This window comes from Apus apus, chromosome 3 (assembly GCF_020740795.1).
Source record: "Apus apus isolate bApuApu2 chromosome 3, bApuApu2.pri.cur, whole genome shotgun sequence".
Lineage (NCBI taxonomy): Eukaryota > Metazoa > Chordata > Aves > Apodiformes > Apodidae > Apus > Apus apus.
In genome coordinates, this window is record NC_067284.1 from 12149123 (window position 1) to 12166538 (window position 17416).

At 39.7% G+C, this 17416-nt stretch overlaps 1 protein-coding gene across 4 annotated transcripts in view; it reads right to left on the reverse strand.

The window, feature by feature from the left end:
• Window positions 1–5900: 5900 nt before the first annotated feature.
• ORC3 (origin recognition complex subunit 3) overlaps window positions 5901–17416 on the reverse strand; it is a 35585-nt gene continuing 24069 nt past the window's right edge. For 3 of the 4 annotated variants that reach the window (XM_051613764.1, XM_051613768.1, XM_051613767.1), the window contains 7 exons: window positions 16041–16174; window positions 13565–13650; window positions 12992–13089; window positions 11957–12098; window positions 8215–8331; window positions 7090–7169; window positions 5901–6053 (listed from right to left, as the gene is read on the reverse strand). In XM_051613764.1, the coding sequence (XP_051469724.1) occupies window positions 5948–6053; window positions 7090–7169; window positions 8215–8331; window positions 11957–12098; window positions 12992–13089; window positions 13565–13650; window positions 16041–16174 (763 nt within the window). In that variant the 3' untranslated portion in view covers window positions 5901–5947. The remainder of the gene's footprint in view (window positions 6054–7089; window positions 7170–8214; window positions 8332–11956; window positions 12099–12991; window positions 13090–13564; window positions 13651–16040; window positions 16175–17416) is intronic. The other variant, XM_051613765.1, reaches the window with a different exon arrangement.

Genomic DNA, 17416 nt, shown 5'->3' on the forward strand with positions numbered 1-17416 from the left:
TTTGTTTGTTTTTAATACGCAGGTGGAATTTTTGCTGTGTATGAATAAACTTAAATCTGAGTGTTTAAATGAAAACTGTATTTACTAGCAATAGTGGCTGTGTCAGAATTTTAGATTAGGAGAATGAGGTGGATTAAGATCTCAGATAATTCTTCAGAGGCAAAGAAATCTTCCTTAGATTGGTTGTATGGTTTCCTGTTACCAAAGCATGTTTGTTAGACAACTGACAAGAAACTGTTGATTTAACTTGCTGCAGCTGACTCAAACAGCTTTGCTTGTCTTCCTTCAGATGTAAATGACACATCTAAGGAAATCCGTTCATAAGACACAGCAGGTGCTTGCACCACAGGCTGGAACTGCGTAGGTGTTGGAAGAGCTAAAGGTGTGTAATCCTTGTGTGCAGGGTCAAGGAGTTTGTTGTTGGATGCATTCAGCTGTTCCCAGCCTGCTGTGTCAGTGCTGGCTGTGCCATTCTGAGGCTCAGTGTGTATGACATGGCAAGTCCAGATCTGTCTGTGGTGGGTTGGAAGTGTTGCTTACCAAGTGACTTGGGTCATCTGCTTTGGGGATTTAAAAGCAGATTCAAAGGAATCCTTTGATGATAAGCTGTTGTCTTCTCTAACTTTCTGTCAGCTTCTGGTTAAGTGGAAGACTGTTGCATTCTAGAGCTTTGTACCATTTCAAATTAACAGCAGAGTTTTAGTTGAAATGTAATTGAAACTTCAGCTGGTAGGTAAACACATCAGTTGGCTCATGCTGATGGTTAAGATTTCAGAGAAGCCATGTGATGAGCTCTAGGTTTTTTTATGAACTTTATTCATAAAGCAGAATTACAGGTTCAGAATTGGGTATCTTACCACAGTATCAGAGTATTTTCTGCTCACTTTCCTGAAACCTGTTTTACCCAAATACTTGGATTCGTTTTTACTGTGCTTTCAGAATCTCACCAATGGGAAATCTTCTAGACTCCCCTCTTGGGTCTTCTGTTACTGAAGATAAAAACAATACTATCAAGGCCTGTAATTTTTGTTGCCTGCCTCAGGGTTCTTAGTCCCTCTCCTTCCTACTCGTTTTTTGACCTTTTATTGTTAACTTCTTCAAGGTAGGAAAAACACTGCTTTTAGGTGGATCAGTACTGGAATTCCAGCATCCTGATTATCTCCTACATTCTTGAAGATCCTTGTTCTGACTTGATAGAAATGTATGCCTAACTGATAATTTGAGATAGGAGTAGAATTAAGATTCCAGCCATTGTGATTGTCTGTGTCTCATCTTTTCCTTTGCGATATTAAGAGTTACTATAAATAAGACGTGACATCATGTTTGCACCTAGCCACTCCTGTGCTGGTCCAAATTAATGCATAATAAGCAGTCTTCTGGCAGATTAAATATAAAGCCACCATGGGTGCTTATGTATCACAGCTGTGGTAGGCTTAATTTGTGCCTGTTTCGAAAATGAGGTTGCATTCTTTGAAACGTTTTGGGTTTTAACCTGCTGCTTACTCTGTCTTGGGCTTTAAACTGGCTCCTTTTCCTAATCTCAGGGCCCATACCTGATGTGATAAATTTCACACAACAGGCTTGTTCTAACAGGTGACTTACTCTTTAGCAGGTAAATGATTGGCTGCTTGATTACTGTTGAAAAAATTAAGAAATTTGGGGTGCTCTGAGGAGCAGGCTGGTGCTTGCAAACAGACCTGCTTTGGAGAGACTTCCAAGGCTTTGAAGTCAAGTAGAAATGGGTAAGATTCAAACTACTGAATTATCTGCACTACATTTTGTGGCGGCCACTTTTACAGTATTTTTGCAATTTGTATGCAACCACACTCTCCCCCAAAGCAAAGCAAGCTGAGGACAGTTAACTGCAACTGAACAGAGTGAAACCAAGGATCTTGATTAACCTGTTTTTAAGGTAGTGATGTGTAAATTCTTTTCAATCATTTTTCGGCAACTCTGTACTTAAAAAGCAGCACATACATCCTGACTTGATTTTTGTGTCTAGATGTGAAAGCATATAACCATAAAGAGTATTCAGCATTTTTCAAGGTTGAAAGAGGAGATTCAAGCAATCTTGTGTGCTGATGCTTGAGATCTGCCTGTGTACTCTTGAAAAAAACAAGACCATTTAGGAGATTCTGATTAGAAACTGCTTTATGAAAGTGCTCTCCATTCCTGAGATGGGAATTGGGAGGGATTTACCTCTTTGATTCCACAGTGGGAGGAAAAAATTGAGGGTGGTAAAGTATTAAGAGTTCATGCTCTTGTTGTGCTCATGACCTTTGTAGTGGAAGCAGTTCCCTGAGATGAAAAATACAGGGATGAATGTTTGGCTTTTACAGGCACCTGTCTTATTCTTACATTGTGTTGCTGTTGCAGGCTCCAAGATAAAAGAAAAATTACCAAGTTTATGTTTGAAAACAGTAGTGCAGTAATGTAGAGGTGTCAAAAAGGGCATCTGTAACAATAGAGAAAAATGGTGAACTCTTCAGACAAGAGTTAACTTGCTTTCAGGTCAGATTTCTGGCAGTTTTGTTGAAAGATGTGGCTACTGAAGAATAGAATACAGGTACCAGTTCAGATGTGAGGCTTTATATTGTTAATATTTCAGAGCTAGTACCACAATACAAATGTTTCTGGGGTAGTTCATTTTTTTTTGTCCTCCTTGCTTTCAGTTAACATAGGAGATAGAGAAGGTTTCCAGGAGCATGTTCAGAATGTGTTACTACTATGCAGGCAGCTGTAGAAACTAACATTTTAAAATTATGTATATATCTGCAATTGAAATCTCATCTGTGCATTTCAGCTAAGGTTTCTGAGGGTGAGTTTGGAATATTTACAACAAAAAGTAAAATAAATCATTATGAGAGGAGCCAAATGTAAAATTTATACTATATAGGCAGATAATCCTTAAACAGAAAGCCTGGTGTTCTGAGATGGCTAGCACCAGAATTTCATTAAAGGAGGAAAAGCATCAGGTGCTTTTTCACAGTTTTAACATCTCTGCTTGTTTTTGGTGCTTGTTCAGAATTTAGCCATGTTAAGCTCTTCCCAGGCAGCCAGGACTCTGGCTACAAAATCCAGCCTCTGAAGAAAGGCAAACTAAATGTGATTATCACAGTTATGTTTAGTTTGTTTTTTAACTGTCCAACCTTCCTGCCTTCCTTGCTGAAGAAAATGAAATTACACAGTACTTCCTACATCATTTTAGTTGGGTATTTCTCATTTATACATCTTAAGGTCTGAAGTGCCACGTACTGAATTAAGCATTTGATCTGGAGAAACCATATACAGCACAGCAAACATGTGACTTGAGGCTTCAACATTTATGTTACAAAGGAAAGAAGCAGCCATCCAGTACTGATTTTTCTGTTTTAATGTCATGTTGCCTGCACATTTGGGGATTAAAAGCCACACACTGTTGAGGCTTACGTCTTGCTTTTTTCCAAATATTTAATCCTCCAAAGGTGTGAAATTTGGATGGTGTGGGTTTATCCTGCATCAGGTGAGGTTAGGGGAGGCTGTGGGCAGGTGGCAAAGGACAGCTGCACAGAGCACTGTGTCCAACTGAAGAGCCATGAGGCTGTTCCCTTCCATTTGTCAAGTGTATTTGCAAGATAAATGGGTGAGGCTCAGGACAGAGCAGGGCTCCTCAGCATTCCCCTCCTGAAATGTCCATTTCCTCTCTGCTGTTTAAAGCCTTACACAGACCACTCTGATAAAGGTGCCCCAGCTTGGTGGAATTTGTTTAACCCATGTCTTTGTGGTAAAGAGGAACTTGTGCAACTGCTCCACTGAGATCCTAAAAATTCTTGCTCTGAGTTTTCATCATTGTGTTTCCCAAGTTGTATGTTCAGGCAGTGTAAATGCTGATAAACAACTCATCCTTCTCAGCCTTTTAATTAGCCTGGGAACATTAAGAACCTGGCCCTCCCTGAAGTACAGCAGGAAGTGTTATGTGTCTCTGCAATTAGAGCAGTTGGAAAATGCATGACTCCTGCCCTCTCTGAGGGTATTTAAAAGAAGCCTAACCTATCTTACATACATTCCTGGGTAAACAGCTTGACAGGTTGCATGTTCTTGTAATAGGACTTCCCCCCTCCTAGTACAGATCTGGTTTATGCAGGTGATTCAATCTTCAGTGCTCCAGGCCATCATTTTCAGTTGTTTTGAGTAGGCTGAAGTGCCAGACAGAGCAGCTAAGTGGGAGCATCTGGATTCTAGTGACAGCCGAGCATATGCACCAAGAACAGCACTTAAATGCCTCAAATAGAAGGCAAGTGAAGTCTGTAATTCTCTCTCAGACACAACTGGGGAAGTCTGGGAGGTTTTTGGAGGTAAACAGCATCGTCATAAACTGATCACCATTCAACTTTTAAGTAGGCTGGGAGGGACAAAGTCTGAAATTAACACTTTTCTCTAACTGCAGCCCTTTCCTAGGTGATAAGACTGACCTGAAGTCTCCACCCATACTGCTGCAATGCATGTGTTGTGGCCCTCAGGACAGTTTATCAATGTATGGCAGACATGCATGCTGTTCTGGAGGGAAACACAGCTTTTCCCCTTTGTATCTAAGGTTTTTTCCATGCTTGGAAAACACTGGGACACTGACATGAGCATAAAGACACTTGCTCCCCACACTGAGTCTGAGGAAGTCGGAGCTCAGTGCAGTAAGATGCACAGTCTAGTTTCCAAGTGCCAAAGAAGAAGATGTGGCTGGCTGGAACATACCTGTGTTGCTCCACTTCCTAGATTCAGGTGCAGGTTTTCCTTAATACAACCTCAACTTTCTTGGGAACCAGCAATGACTATGGTTTTCCAGTGCTTCAGCACAGCACTTTATTTGTGGTTCATAATACAGTATCAGGCACTGATCTGATTTAGTCTAGGCAGAGAAGAGCAGCTTTTTGGTCTATCCTGACCACTTCAGAAGCAGCTGTGAGCCATTCCAGTCCTGTTCCTACAAAGGGGACAGCACTGGTAACTGGCCCTTGGGTGTAGGCACTGCTCTGTGCTGGCAAAAGCCCAGAGACTGCATCCTGGGCTTGCTTACTCTGCAGGGCCAAGTGGCTGAGAAGGTGCTTTGACTGAAGATCTGTCAGATAAGCAGTGTTTTAACACGCTCAGCCTGTAGTTATTTTCACACAGCTGTTTCCTTTGCTTGTGTACAGTACAAATCCTCAGCAAAGAGAAAACTTGCAGCGTGTACTTTAGCTGTGGATTTTACTGCCTTCCTCCAGTGTGCATGAGTGCCATATTCTTGTTTAGTCTATGCTGACACAAGTTCTTCTGACAGCAAGAGCCAGTTAGTACTTACCAGCTTCACTAGAAACGGCATTATTTAAGCAGTTTGCTTTTTACTCCTCTCAGAGGGCCAAAATTTGTGTTTTCAGAAATACTCTCTCCCTTTCTCCTCCTTGTTAAGGACTTTTCAGGGAGTTACGACCAGTTTTGGTTTGAAGAACATACAGCAGCTGTTGAGCATAGAATCTTACTGTCTTTTTTAGCATACTGGTTTTATTTATTTTCAAATGGGTAGTTCAAGGATTTGTAAGGCATTTCATAATGGTGACTCGTATCAGCTTGTAAGCAAGTTAGTAATACTGCTTCATCACTTCTGTAGCTTACACAAGCCCGTGTTGTCCTTTTGGCGTGCTAGCCTGAATTATCAGTATGGTGTTAAATATCACACATCAAAGAAGATGAAAACTGGCACAAGAATACAGTATTTGGAACATGAGCATTAATAGAGCAGTGCATTACACAGGGAGGCTGAGTATTACAAAAACATTGCTATTCAAGTCTATCCAGGCCCTCAGAATGTATCTCACAACATTCAGTCATCATTGTCTTTGACTCAGTATGCAAAGCTAGAGAGGACTAGTTTGGTGGGAACACAGCCATTGCCCAGTGTCAGAAAGAACAGGTTTATTAAGGTCCTAGTGGCACATTAACAGCCTCCCCACGTCAGCCTTGCCACGTGGTCAGTTTTCTGCTTGCTGGGCTTTATGAAGCCCAAGAGTTCCAGCTCAGAAACAGCTCGAATAAAACGAGCACTGGATGTTTCAGTGAAGGAAACTTTCATGACACATTGTCGGAGACAGTGTTCTCTTGGAGGGAAAGATTACGCACAACATGGGGATGGAGCATTTGCCTACAGAGGAACAAATCTTCAATCTAATCAGTATTTGTTTTGTTACGTGCATGCAATGTAGAAATGAAGGAAGAGCTCCTTCCCCCACTGCTAAGAGACGCTTAAAGCCTACAAAGACACTAAGTTTGTCATCTCAGAAAAAGAATTTATACTTTTATGCCCTTTGACAAGAAAATGAGTAGATATGTAGCTATATCTTATTAGCAGCATTACCTTTACTCACTGGGCCTTTCTGCATTCCTGACACATAACTCTCTGTTATTGAGTTAGAAAATTTACTGTTGTGTTAATGACCAGTCGAGCTTGTAGAAAAGGAAAGGCCTCATACTAAAAGAAAGCTTGGTGTAGTATTAGAGCATATAAATACTCTTCATCACTCCTCTCTGGCAGCACTACTGTTGTAGCCAGGAGTTCTGGTTCTAATGCTCATCCTGCAACTATCTTGCCACCCTCATTTAAGAATCAGGACAAAGTGAGAAGCACAATGGATGTTTTGTGGGAACAAAAATTCTCAACTCTAAAGGTTTTACAAGTCATGGCTTCTACAGAGACACTACTTCTGTAAGTGTCTGCTCTACTAATGCTTCCATCTCCCTCATAATAAACTGCTGTCTTTACCCAGCAATGCTCTGCTCCTGTACTGCAGCTGTACCAACTCTCAGATGATTTAACCAAGTAGAAGAGCTTCAGCTTGTTCTATGGACTGTTGGTTCTGTTTCAGACCCAAACAGCTCCTATGGACACAAAAGCTGCTCTGTTACTTTGTCATCCCCAGCCCAGCTATTTCAGGTGATCTATTTCTGTGACATTTTCAGTACATTAAGGCTGTTTGAACCAGTCCTCTTATTTTTCTGGAATTGGTTATATTTTTTTAAATCCTGGTTCATTAATCCTGTAAGCATTTGAACATCAAACTTGAGAGAAATGAGAAAGGATACTGGATAACATCATCCACCTGGTCTGAGGAAGCTGCATCTGCATTTGGTCCCTCACCTGCCATCACCACAGTTGAGAAAGCCTAGAAAAGGGAAAAGAAACATATTTAACACATCATAGACAGACATCTAGAATAATGAGCCCTGAGCTGATGACTGTCACTCAGGAGGATTGAGATCTCTGACTGACAACTCCCTAAGAAAGTCAGGTTAGCTGCAATCAGAACAGCAAGCAGGGTTACATGTTGCCATGGCAGAGATACAGAATGAGGGGTATCAGTCTGAACTCATCTGCCTGTGTTTTCAATTAACCCCAGGACAGTTCTGGTGCCTGACCCATTCCCATAAAAATACAGAACTGAAAAACATTCTCAAAGTGAGTTTGCCTAAACGTTCTGGAAAAATGAAGGAGATCAGTTGGTGGTGAAGAAATCTATAAAATCGAGGGACAGCAAGAGGCTGGAATCTTCTGTCCACTTTTATTTCCAATACACAAGGCAGCAGCAAATAAAATACCCTCAGAACAAGTCCAAGGAGTGTCCTCTGCACTGCATGTAGTTAAGCTGCAGAATTTCTTGCCAGAGGATGAGGCTTCTAAAAAGTTACCTTGGTAATGTAATCCAGGTAGGCTTATGAAATACAGAGAAACTATTCCAGTTTAGGAAACTTCAGATCTAAAACATGATTATCATATTAATGCATGTTCTCTTGTCATACTCTGCTTTTGGTCACTGTACGAGACAGGCTATCAGAACCTCTGCTCTTCCCTAGCACAAGCATTCTCCCCAACAGTCCCACACCTGCCAAGCTGCAGCACTTCTCTGCTTGCTTAAGTGTTACAGAATACTTAGAAATGGAAAAAAAAGCATAAAAGCTGATCTGTGCCAAGCATAAAATAGAAGCAGAAGCAAAACACTTTATTTGCAGAGAAACAGTGCTGGAAATAAATAATTCAGAGTAGTCAGAAGACTCCATGGGCTGAGTTACCATGTGTTCTTGCACAGGAGGGACCAAGGTATGCAGTGATTTCAGCTGTCAAAAGGGGCACTAAAGAAAAGCAGACATGCAGCATGGAGAGAAGTAGGAATACTGAAAGCAGGTAAAGGCACTGTTTGCATTGCCACGTACCTCTAACCAATCAACGAGATTAATCAATCTGCCACACTCCAAATGAAGCTTATACACTATGCATATGTCAGGGGCTTTATTAGAAATGCCTCCTCCATCAGTTTTCAGAGCTTGATTCTGATGAAAAAAAAATATGAAAGCAATAGCTTTGATCCTCAGTTTTTAATCTAGAACATTAATTCAGGACATTCACATAGTAGGTATTTTAACCAAATGTTTACTGGTTGTGTGTTTAATGGGCAGTTAATGGTACAAAGAAAAAAATAATACAAAACATACCATTAAAAAAAAAAAAACAAACAAGAAAAAAACACCCAGCTACTTCACTGTTGGTGTTTGTACATTCATGCAGGCTCTAATGAGTAAACCTGATGAGGCTTCTCCCCAGTTCTTTTAGTAGTTTTACTTATATATAAGAGAAAATGGCTTCAGGAGAAGAAACTCATCATGATTTGCCTCAGACTACTACATAGAAGACAGAGAAGTGTCCTTTCCCTGCCCTCCCAAAGGGAAAGAGCAAGACTTAGTAGATCTATCAGGTAAACTAAAAAGCAAAATTGCTTCTCTCATCTCCGAGTTCTACCTTTGAGATGTAACACTCACCTCTCCCTGGCTTGAAACTCAGCACCTATAAAGGCAAAAGTCTGATTTCTCACAAACTATTCTATATGTCAGGAAATCGAGGTCATCAGCATTGAACTATTTGCTTGAGAAATAATAAAGCCACTTGAGCCAGAAGCAAAAGCTTCTGCAGAGCTGCAGAAATTCATGGTTTTTCATACAGGTAATTCTTTGTTTTCAGTTTCATTCACCCTACAGAAGCCAGCTCTCTTAACATGAGAGAGCACACACTGATCATTCTTTTCAGTTCATAGACATTTTTGTTATAACACTAGTAAAATATCAAAGCCCTATCAAGGATACCTTCATAAATAAATGCTTCTCAAGATAGGAAAGAAGGTGGGGCAAAAGAATGTAACTTTGCTCAAGAATCTCTAGCTTACCTTTCATAGATCTCAATCCCTGCAATTTCAGTTTGGACTCTTGCATTTATATTTTATTATTTCCAGAAAACCTAACAATTCTCAAGTTTATATATTCTGTACAAGGAACACAAAACCTGCAGGCATCAGGTTAGTACTTGTCAGTTCAGTCCAGATGGTCGCAAGATAAATTCAGAGTAACATGGCTAAATCCTCAAAATGTTACAAACCAGATGTTAATTTACTAGACTATAATTCAGCAGCATACCATAATAGTCTCAAATACTGCTGTGTTTCTAACCAGCAGAGGTGAAGTTACACCTTCTGGCTGATCTGGTGGCTCACCACTGCCCAGAGGATAATCCTATGCCTTTCTCTTTTTCCCTCTGCTACTTTAACTCTGTGGGTTCCTACCACTCATCCATGCACCAGCTCTGGATTGCTGGACACTCTGCACTGATCTTCTAATCATAAGGCCAGAACAGTTATCACAAGCAAGAGAGGATGTGACTTACAGAGCAACTGTACTCTCCTGGAATGGGTTAATCTGTAGAAATTACTATCTAGCTGGACCACACGCCAGTGCCAAGAACGATCCAGGAAGGTTCTTACTGATTGGCACTGCAGGATCTCTGCCAGCACCTGGAAGAATTTAGCCTCACTTTTGACAACTGGGCCAAGGTTTCACAGCACTGCAGGAGGGAGCTGCAGCTGCAGGGAAACCTCAGTTTCTTGAGGCAGCAGCACACACATCGTCCCCAAGAGGAGATAACCACACTGACAAGCAGGAAGCTGCCCTAGAGCTAACAGTGAGATGTGAAACCACCTACAGAGCACCGAGGTGCTGCTTCGGAGAGAGTGTGGGAGTGGGAACAACCCAGGACACTGCTGATGAGGAGTTTCTCTTGCTTGACCCTGCCCCCTGAGGCTAGACAGAGGACAGACTCAGACCTGGCTCTGGAATCAATGTTACTCTCGTTCCCAAGGACCAAATGCTAAGATCCCCTTTCCCTGATACAGGACCTTAATTGCAACTCAAGGCTTTTAATTTCATAGCAATCAAAGTATCTTCATGGGCAACAGGGCTCATTCCTTGAGACCAACATGAGAAATCACCCTTCCTACCCACAGTTAAGAAAAAAACTTCCATAACCATTTAAGTCCCAGAAGATCCAAGATCAGATTTCCTTGTGCTGACATAATGCTAAACTTGTTGAATTTTCAAGGGATCAATAAAAACAATTACACTTTTTTGAGAGGTTTTTTTCAGCATAAGTATGATCCTTGGTTCACATTTTGCTAAATAAGTGGACTGGATTCCTGTAAGAAATGCATCACTTGTTAATCATTTGCTGATACTCCACTGAAGCAGATCCTTTTCTGTCCTAGCCTGCTGAAAGGAACAATTCTAGAGAACTTTGCTCTGGTTATGGCCCAAGAAAGTAGAAGCCATGCAGAAACCATGGATACAATTAAGAAAAGGTCTTTCTTCTATTAACATGGATTAAAATGCTAAGCAAGGTACTTGGTCAATATTGCTGCTGTTAGAAACTAAGACAAACCTTCACAATCTACTCAAAAAACATTGGAAATGTTCAAGTATGACCAAGAACAAAGTGCAGAATGACAAGAGGGCTTTAAACACATCAGCAGCTAAACTTTGCTAGCTCTCCTAATCTGTATTTTTACAGGTTTTCTAAAAAAAGATAAATTCCTGAGGTTCAAATTAGGTCTCTTTAATGGTAGCCCACTTGCTAACTGCTGTCTTCACAAATCAGCTCTCTAAGTGGTTTTAGAAGTAACTCCTGCACACAGCAAAACTGACAACCCTCATTCAAATACAGGCACAGTGCCAACAAACCCAATACGAATGAGGTTGTAGATTTCAAAGACTGATCTTTATCAAGTATGGTTCCTGATAAGTGTTGGCTTTGACTCGAGTCATATATAATCACTCAGATACAGCAACAACCAGTTTTCTTTAAAACTGTAAGCATATTTTTAAGGGAAGTGTTTGGGGACAAGGACAACTCCAAAGTAGCATCTATAATCAAGGACAAAAAGAAATACATGTTCACTCCTTTTCCAAATCTCCATCTATTCCTTTCTTTGGGTCAACCTGTGAATTTGATTTATGAAAGAAGAGGGAAAGGGGCTGCTTTTCTTCTCTAGAAAAGAGCAGAGTTAACTAACAGAATCAATGACAATCTTTTTCTTGGACTCTGAGAAGACAGGATGTCAATACACAACAGATATTAAAATAAATGTAAAAAAAAAAAAAAAGGACTCCTTTACATGTGCTGAATTTTAGCTATTGTTAATGTCATTACTCTGCCTGAACAGAGCCTTCACCTTACAGCAAGTCTACACATTGAGGACTAGGCACCATCCCTGTAAAGTCAGTCTCTGGAAAGAGCCACAGACATTATTTTTCCCCATGGAGAGTCATTCCATTTGTAATGGAAGACCAAATGACTTTTCTGCTACATCTACAGAAGAAAGAAAAGATCATGACTAGAACTCTGAAAAAGGGATTCCCCATATAAAACTCCTTCCATAGTTAGCTGCTTTTTCAGTCAGGTTCCCTAGCTCTTTGCAAAGTCCCCAGTTGCTTATCAACACTAACTTGCTGGTTCTCTGCAAAACAGCTGAAAGTGTGCCAAGCTTCATGAAACAGCAAAATGAAGCCTTACACCTCATCCTCATCCGTAGCCTTCAGAAACCACTCCAGCACCACAAACATCTCACATGTTTCTTACCTTCAGGTAGCTGTATGGGTTATTTAAAGCTGTATGAAGTGCAATCCTTGGGGCAGCATTCAAGTGCTCCCGCAGAACACTGGCTGTGTTGAAATACACTATCTCATGCAGAGTCTTGTGGTCTGCAGGAACAAGGTAATTTCTGAAAAAGCAAGATGAGGTACGGGGGAAGGATGGGAGACACAAGCTTTAGCTTGAGGGAAACAACAGAGACTGCAAGAAGACATTGTTTCCCAACTAGTACTGACAAATCTCTGAAAAAGGAGATAAACAGCCCTGAAATCGACTTCTAAGCAGGGAAGTCAGTTATTGGCAGGTCTACATCAAATGGATTTAGCATAGAACTCTGGCTGGGCCACTTACAAATTCAAAAATAAGGGCAGCAGCTTAGATGCTAATACCAGTCACATACTCTGCTCCACAGATCTTGGTTATCCATGTTGAGGCCTCCTGATGAGTTTCTGCTCATCTTTGTCTTCATATGTGAAGCTTTTTTCTTGGCACAGTCACACTTCTGTTGGCTTCTCTGCTCGCCCCCCCAGGCTCTATAATTAACATGTGCTTTCATCTCTTCCCCCACCACCTCAAGGCTTGAACATTTTCTGCAACAGAGCTGCCTCCAAAACCCTATCTGCTATGCCTTGCTCACCAAAACAGTTCCCAAAATGGACAGGATATCACACATGACATCTATACAGTTTCATAAGTAGAACAGATCAGCAAAGATTAAGGTGAAAACTCTTGACTTTATTTTACCACATACACCCAAGTCCTCTCTCAGCTTTTTCCTGTAGTGAAAATAAGTCGGTCAATTAATGTGCCAATTACTTCTACTAATTTATGGAAAAGAGATATTTTTTTTCTAAACTATTCTTTTTAGAGCCCTCATTAAAGAAAGGATAGGAAGGAAAAAAAACAGTGTGCTTCACACCACAGAGACTAAGACACAATTTTGACAAGATTAACATGTTAACACACTTTCTGTTGCAACTTATGGTGCAAACTAATGCAGGAATATAAAATGGGAAAGCTCACCTTACAAGGCTGTCTATATAGTCAACAACTTCAAAACGAAGCATTTCAAACTTTGTCAGTTTCTTAGACCGCCTTGATTCCTTCAACTCCAACAAGGTCTTCAAAAAAAAGTGGTGCATAAAACTACATGGGAGGTAGTTACTCTCTGGAGAACACAATCTATATGTTTAACATGTATCATTAATTTTTACTGGCATGTCTTTACTGAAGAACTAGAAAGTGTGATCGTGCAGTTATTTTTACTTAGGCCAGTGTACTCAGTTCTCAAACTGGTAGGAGTTTGGGAAACTCAAATAAATATGTGTTAGGCAGAATGTAATTTACAAGTTTAATATGAAGAAAATCCCTAATTTGCATTCTAAAATCCTAGTTTATGATAGATTTTTTTTTTCATCATGTTCTATGTGTCAGGTGGGCCTGACATACATAGTTGGTACTTATTAATTAATTTTTAAGAAGAGTTACTTATACACAACCTTTGCACAGAGCTCCAGCAAGCTGGGAAGAACTAACCATGGTCAGTTGTATCTTAAAAGATAAGGAACTAGTCAGTAAAGCCTACACAGGCCTAACCTTCTGAAGATGATAAAGGTCTGTCTTCTTCTGGAGCTCCTTTTGTGACGGTACGGACACATCTCGTTCTTGGAAAGCATCTGCTACTAGAACAAAACTAATGTTTGGTATGTGGGGTAAACTTTTCCTGGCTACCTTTATAAACCCCCTGACCCCAGCAGTCCGAGATGTGTTTAGTTACTTGCTCATATAGACCCAAACACAGGCAGCTTTGAGTCCTGCACCTTGTAAATGATTGTTAAAAAAGGAGTCTGCAGTGCAGCTTCATCAACAGTAATGAGGTAACCAAAGCAATTCAGCCCTGAGCAACAATCCAGCACAAGCCTTGCATGTCATTTGAATTCTGCTATTGCCATCCTAGGTCATAATCTCAACATTTCTAAGTTGGACAGATTAGTACTAGATACTGCTAATGCTTTAGGAGTGTTCAAAAAGCCACACACTGCCTATTTTTTCCTTCTCATGTACAGAAAAAAACACTAAGAAATTAGTTTTCCCTACTCAGCCCAGAAACTGCAACCAGAGCAGCAAACCAAAAGTGTACTAAGGTATTTCATTGTCCAGATTTATTCTCATCTTTTGTAACAAAATTTTGCTTTCATAGCCATGTAGTTTGTTGTAGTTTGGTCAATTGCACCAGTAATTAGTAATTTTTAGATAAAAACAAAGAAGCAAAAACTCCCAAAGCACAATCAATGCCAGGATGACTGATAAACAAAATCAGAACAAAAGATAACTAGATTTCTTGCCTGCCTTCTGAAGATGGTAATAAGATGGTGATTCCAGCTACAGATCACAAGTAAAGCTCCAATCAGCAGTTAAAATATTAATACATAAAAGCTTTTTGGTGACCTACATAGAATCAGTTGGTATTTTCCAGTGGGCTGTAGACATTGGTATTTGTGTTGAAGAATTCAAAAGAGAGAACTTCCTCTCTCTCCACTACTACACTGATGTGTTTTGAGATATCTTTTATCAGATCCTTCAGCTCAAGATAGACTAACATAAGGAGATTTTACTTCCTCAAGCTTCATGTTCTCCTTTATTCTCAGTTCATTAGGCAGTCGGGAAGATGGACTTACAATAAATTTGGACTATGCTTTCACTCTAAGGGCTCTGTGGGAGATTTGGGTACATAACATTGTTGGCAGACTTGTGAAAACTCCCACTAAAGATCAACACAATCACAGAAACGTACAGGAAGAAGTCACCTAACTCAGCAACCTATTCATGTAAAGTTTGTCTCAAGTTCCTCTTCTCATTTTCATTATAGCTTAAATCTGCTTTGAGAAAAAACTAACGTAATTTGTGGACTCACCAGACCTTCTCTGCTTTAAAAACATCTTCAAATCCTAAGTGCAAATAAACAATCTTTTTTGTTTTGTAGCTCTGCATGTCCCTGAATTCCCAGAGTTTTTCTTTTTTTTTTTTTTCTTGTTTATTCCCTCAAGGTAAAAATGCAACTACGTAAAAGCTTTTTGCATCAATTCTTTTTACCCAAACTAGATGAATCTTTAGGTTTTCCATTGTAGTTCAGGTTCTTCAGTGACACATACAGCCTTTTCAAAGTGATCACCTATTTCCTGTACCACAGCCCTGCTATTACTACATATATTACAAAATCCACAGTACAGACAAGAGCCAATCCTTCTAAATAAGCCTCAGTTAACCCTAGAGCATTAAACAACTACTTTAATTAATATTAGACTGCACGTGGTGGCTTATTGCCTACTTGTCCAGATGCTGGGTAGCAATCACACTGGTAACTTCTTTTACCAGATGACAGCCACTTCATCTTCAAAAAGAGAAACATTGGAGAGCACTTCTCTGTAGCTCAGGGGAACCAATGACATTTCCATTCTAAACAAATGCTGGTGTATGTCATACTCCTATTTCAGGGGGAATATGGCAGTTTGTGTTAACCTGCCTCTGAAAGACCTTAGGCTGCTGGTACTCATTTGCCTTTCTAAACTTTCAAATATGTCCTTCACTGTGAACAATCACAGCGTGTCAGCAGAGCCCTGACAACTGGTGCCTGGTGTCCTACCTCCAATGAATTTAACCAAAGGTGCAGGTAAAAGAACTTCATATACATTTTGGATTAAATACCACGTCATAAGTTTGCTCCGGTTTATCTTTCAATATCTGTTTTTGTTTGTTAAATGCTTCAAATGATTGCAACATCTGGTCAAATGCTTATAATACATGTATGACAGATTTAGTGAGTAATGTTTGCTGATCTGTCCAATTTCTAATCTTACTTCGCTCTTTAGTATTATATAAACAATGAACCACATACCAATAAAGAATAGAAACGTTTCCTAATGTTGTTCATGTATTTAAAAAAAACAATTCTGGAAAATCTGATGGTTTAATACAATGACAGGATATCACCAGGGAAAATCATACCCATCGGTCAGATTATAGAACAGCTTTAATGTAATTTGCAGTGGAATATATGATGGTACACACCCACCTTCTAGCTTCTGAAACTGGGTCAAGAACTCCTTCAACTTTTTTACTGTCTTATCAAACTCGTTTTCAGAAGATGACACAAAAATTTCCACACATTGTTGAAGCATGGTTTCCAAATCAGACTTATTCAACATTCTAAAAGACAAATTGTTGGCTGAAGTTGAAACACAGAATGATGAAACAGCTTTCAAATGTTCTCAGTTGAAAAGTTTAAAAATAATTTGAAAAAATCCTTTAAAAGAGAAAGCTTCCAATATTTCAAACATTTTGTCTTGCAGTAAAGCACATTTTTTTCCTTGCTGTTATTAACAGTAAGAAACAAATCCACTTGAATAGATGTTCTTCACATTTTCCTGCAGAACTGACAATGACAACTTTTCTGATATTCTATCTAAAAACAGTTATAATTTTTGAAACTGTGAGTCAGATTTAAAAAAAAGTATGGTATGGTTTATAACTCACTCCCAAGAACAATAAATGAAATGATTAAAAAAAATATAAAATCAGATTGACATATATTCACACATGTACAAAATCCTTTACTCTGTGATTCAGAATTATTCTCAAACAGAACCTGAATTGCTGTCTTCTGTATTTAACTGCTGTAAGCCTAACTAACCACCACTAGAATCTCAGACTCATTTTGGTTGGAAGGGACCTCTTGAGATCATCTAGAGCAACCTCCAGCCTAGCGTTTACTTACTTTTAACTATGTATTAGGGCATTTTATACATGTCATAAAGCACTGCTCAGTCTCAGAGTCTTCATTTAAAAAGATACCAAAGCAAGTCCTTGCAAATACCCATAAATGAAATCCAGAACTACAGTTCTGGAATCCAGAAATCCAGTCACTGCATCAAGCTACTGGCTTGACGACACATGCATGTAACTTTTTTAGTGCACTGGGAAAGGTTCCCATTGCTCAACACTCTGCTTCTGAACAATCACACAGTTGTAACAGCCACTGTTGCCAAGAGCCCATCCCAGTCTACTCTTGTGGTTTTGCTTTGTCTTACACAAAACAAAGGTGCTAATAGTTTAAGGGTTTTAGAAGACACAAACCCCACAGGTAGATTAAACAGGGAGCATGACAGAAGAATGACATGATGGTGATCTGTGTATCAGCTACTCAAACACAGACTAAAGAAATTTAAGGAATGATTGAGAAGAGGCTGGGGAAGCTTTATGATGCTTGGCAGAGCAATTGCAATTTCAGCTCTAGTTTCTAAATGGCAGCTGATGTTAATAAATGCTTGTAAAGGCTAGAATTTGAAGCTCCAGTTCATCCAATTCAGGGCTATGGATTTTTTGCAAGTCAAGTTTTGCCTTCAGGTTCACCTATTTTGTACAGAAAAGTATCAGGAGTTAACAACAGAA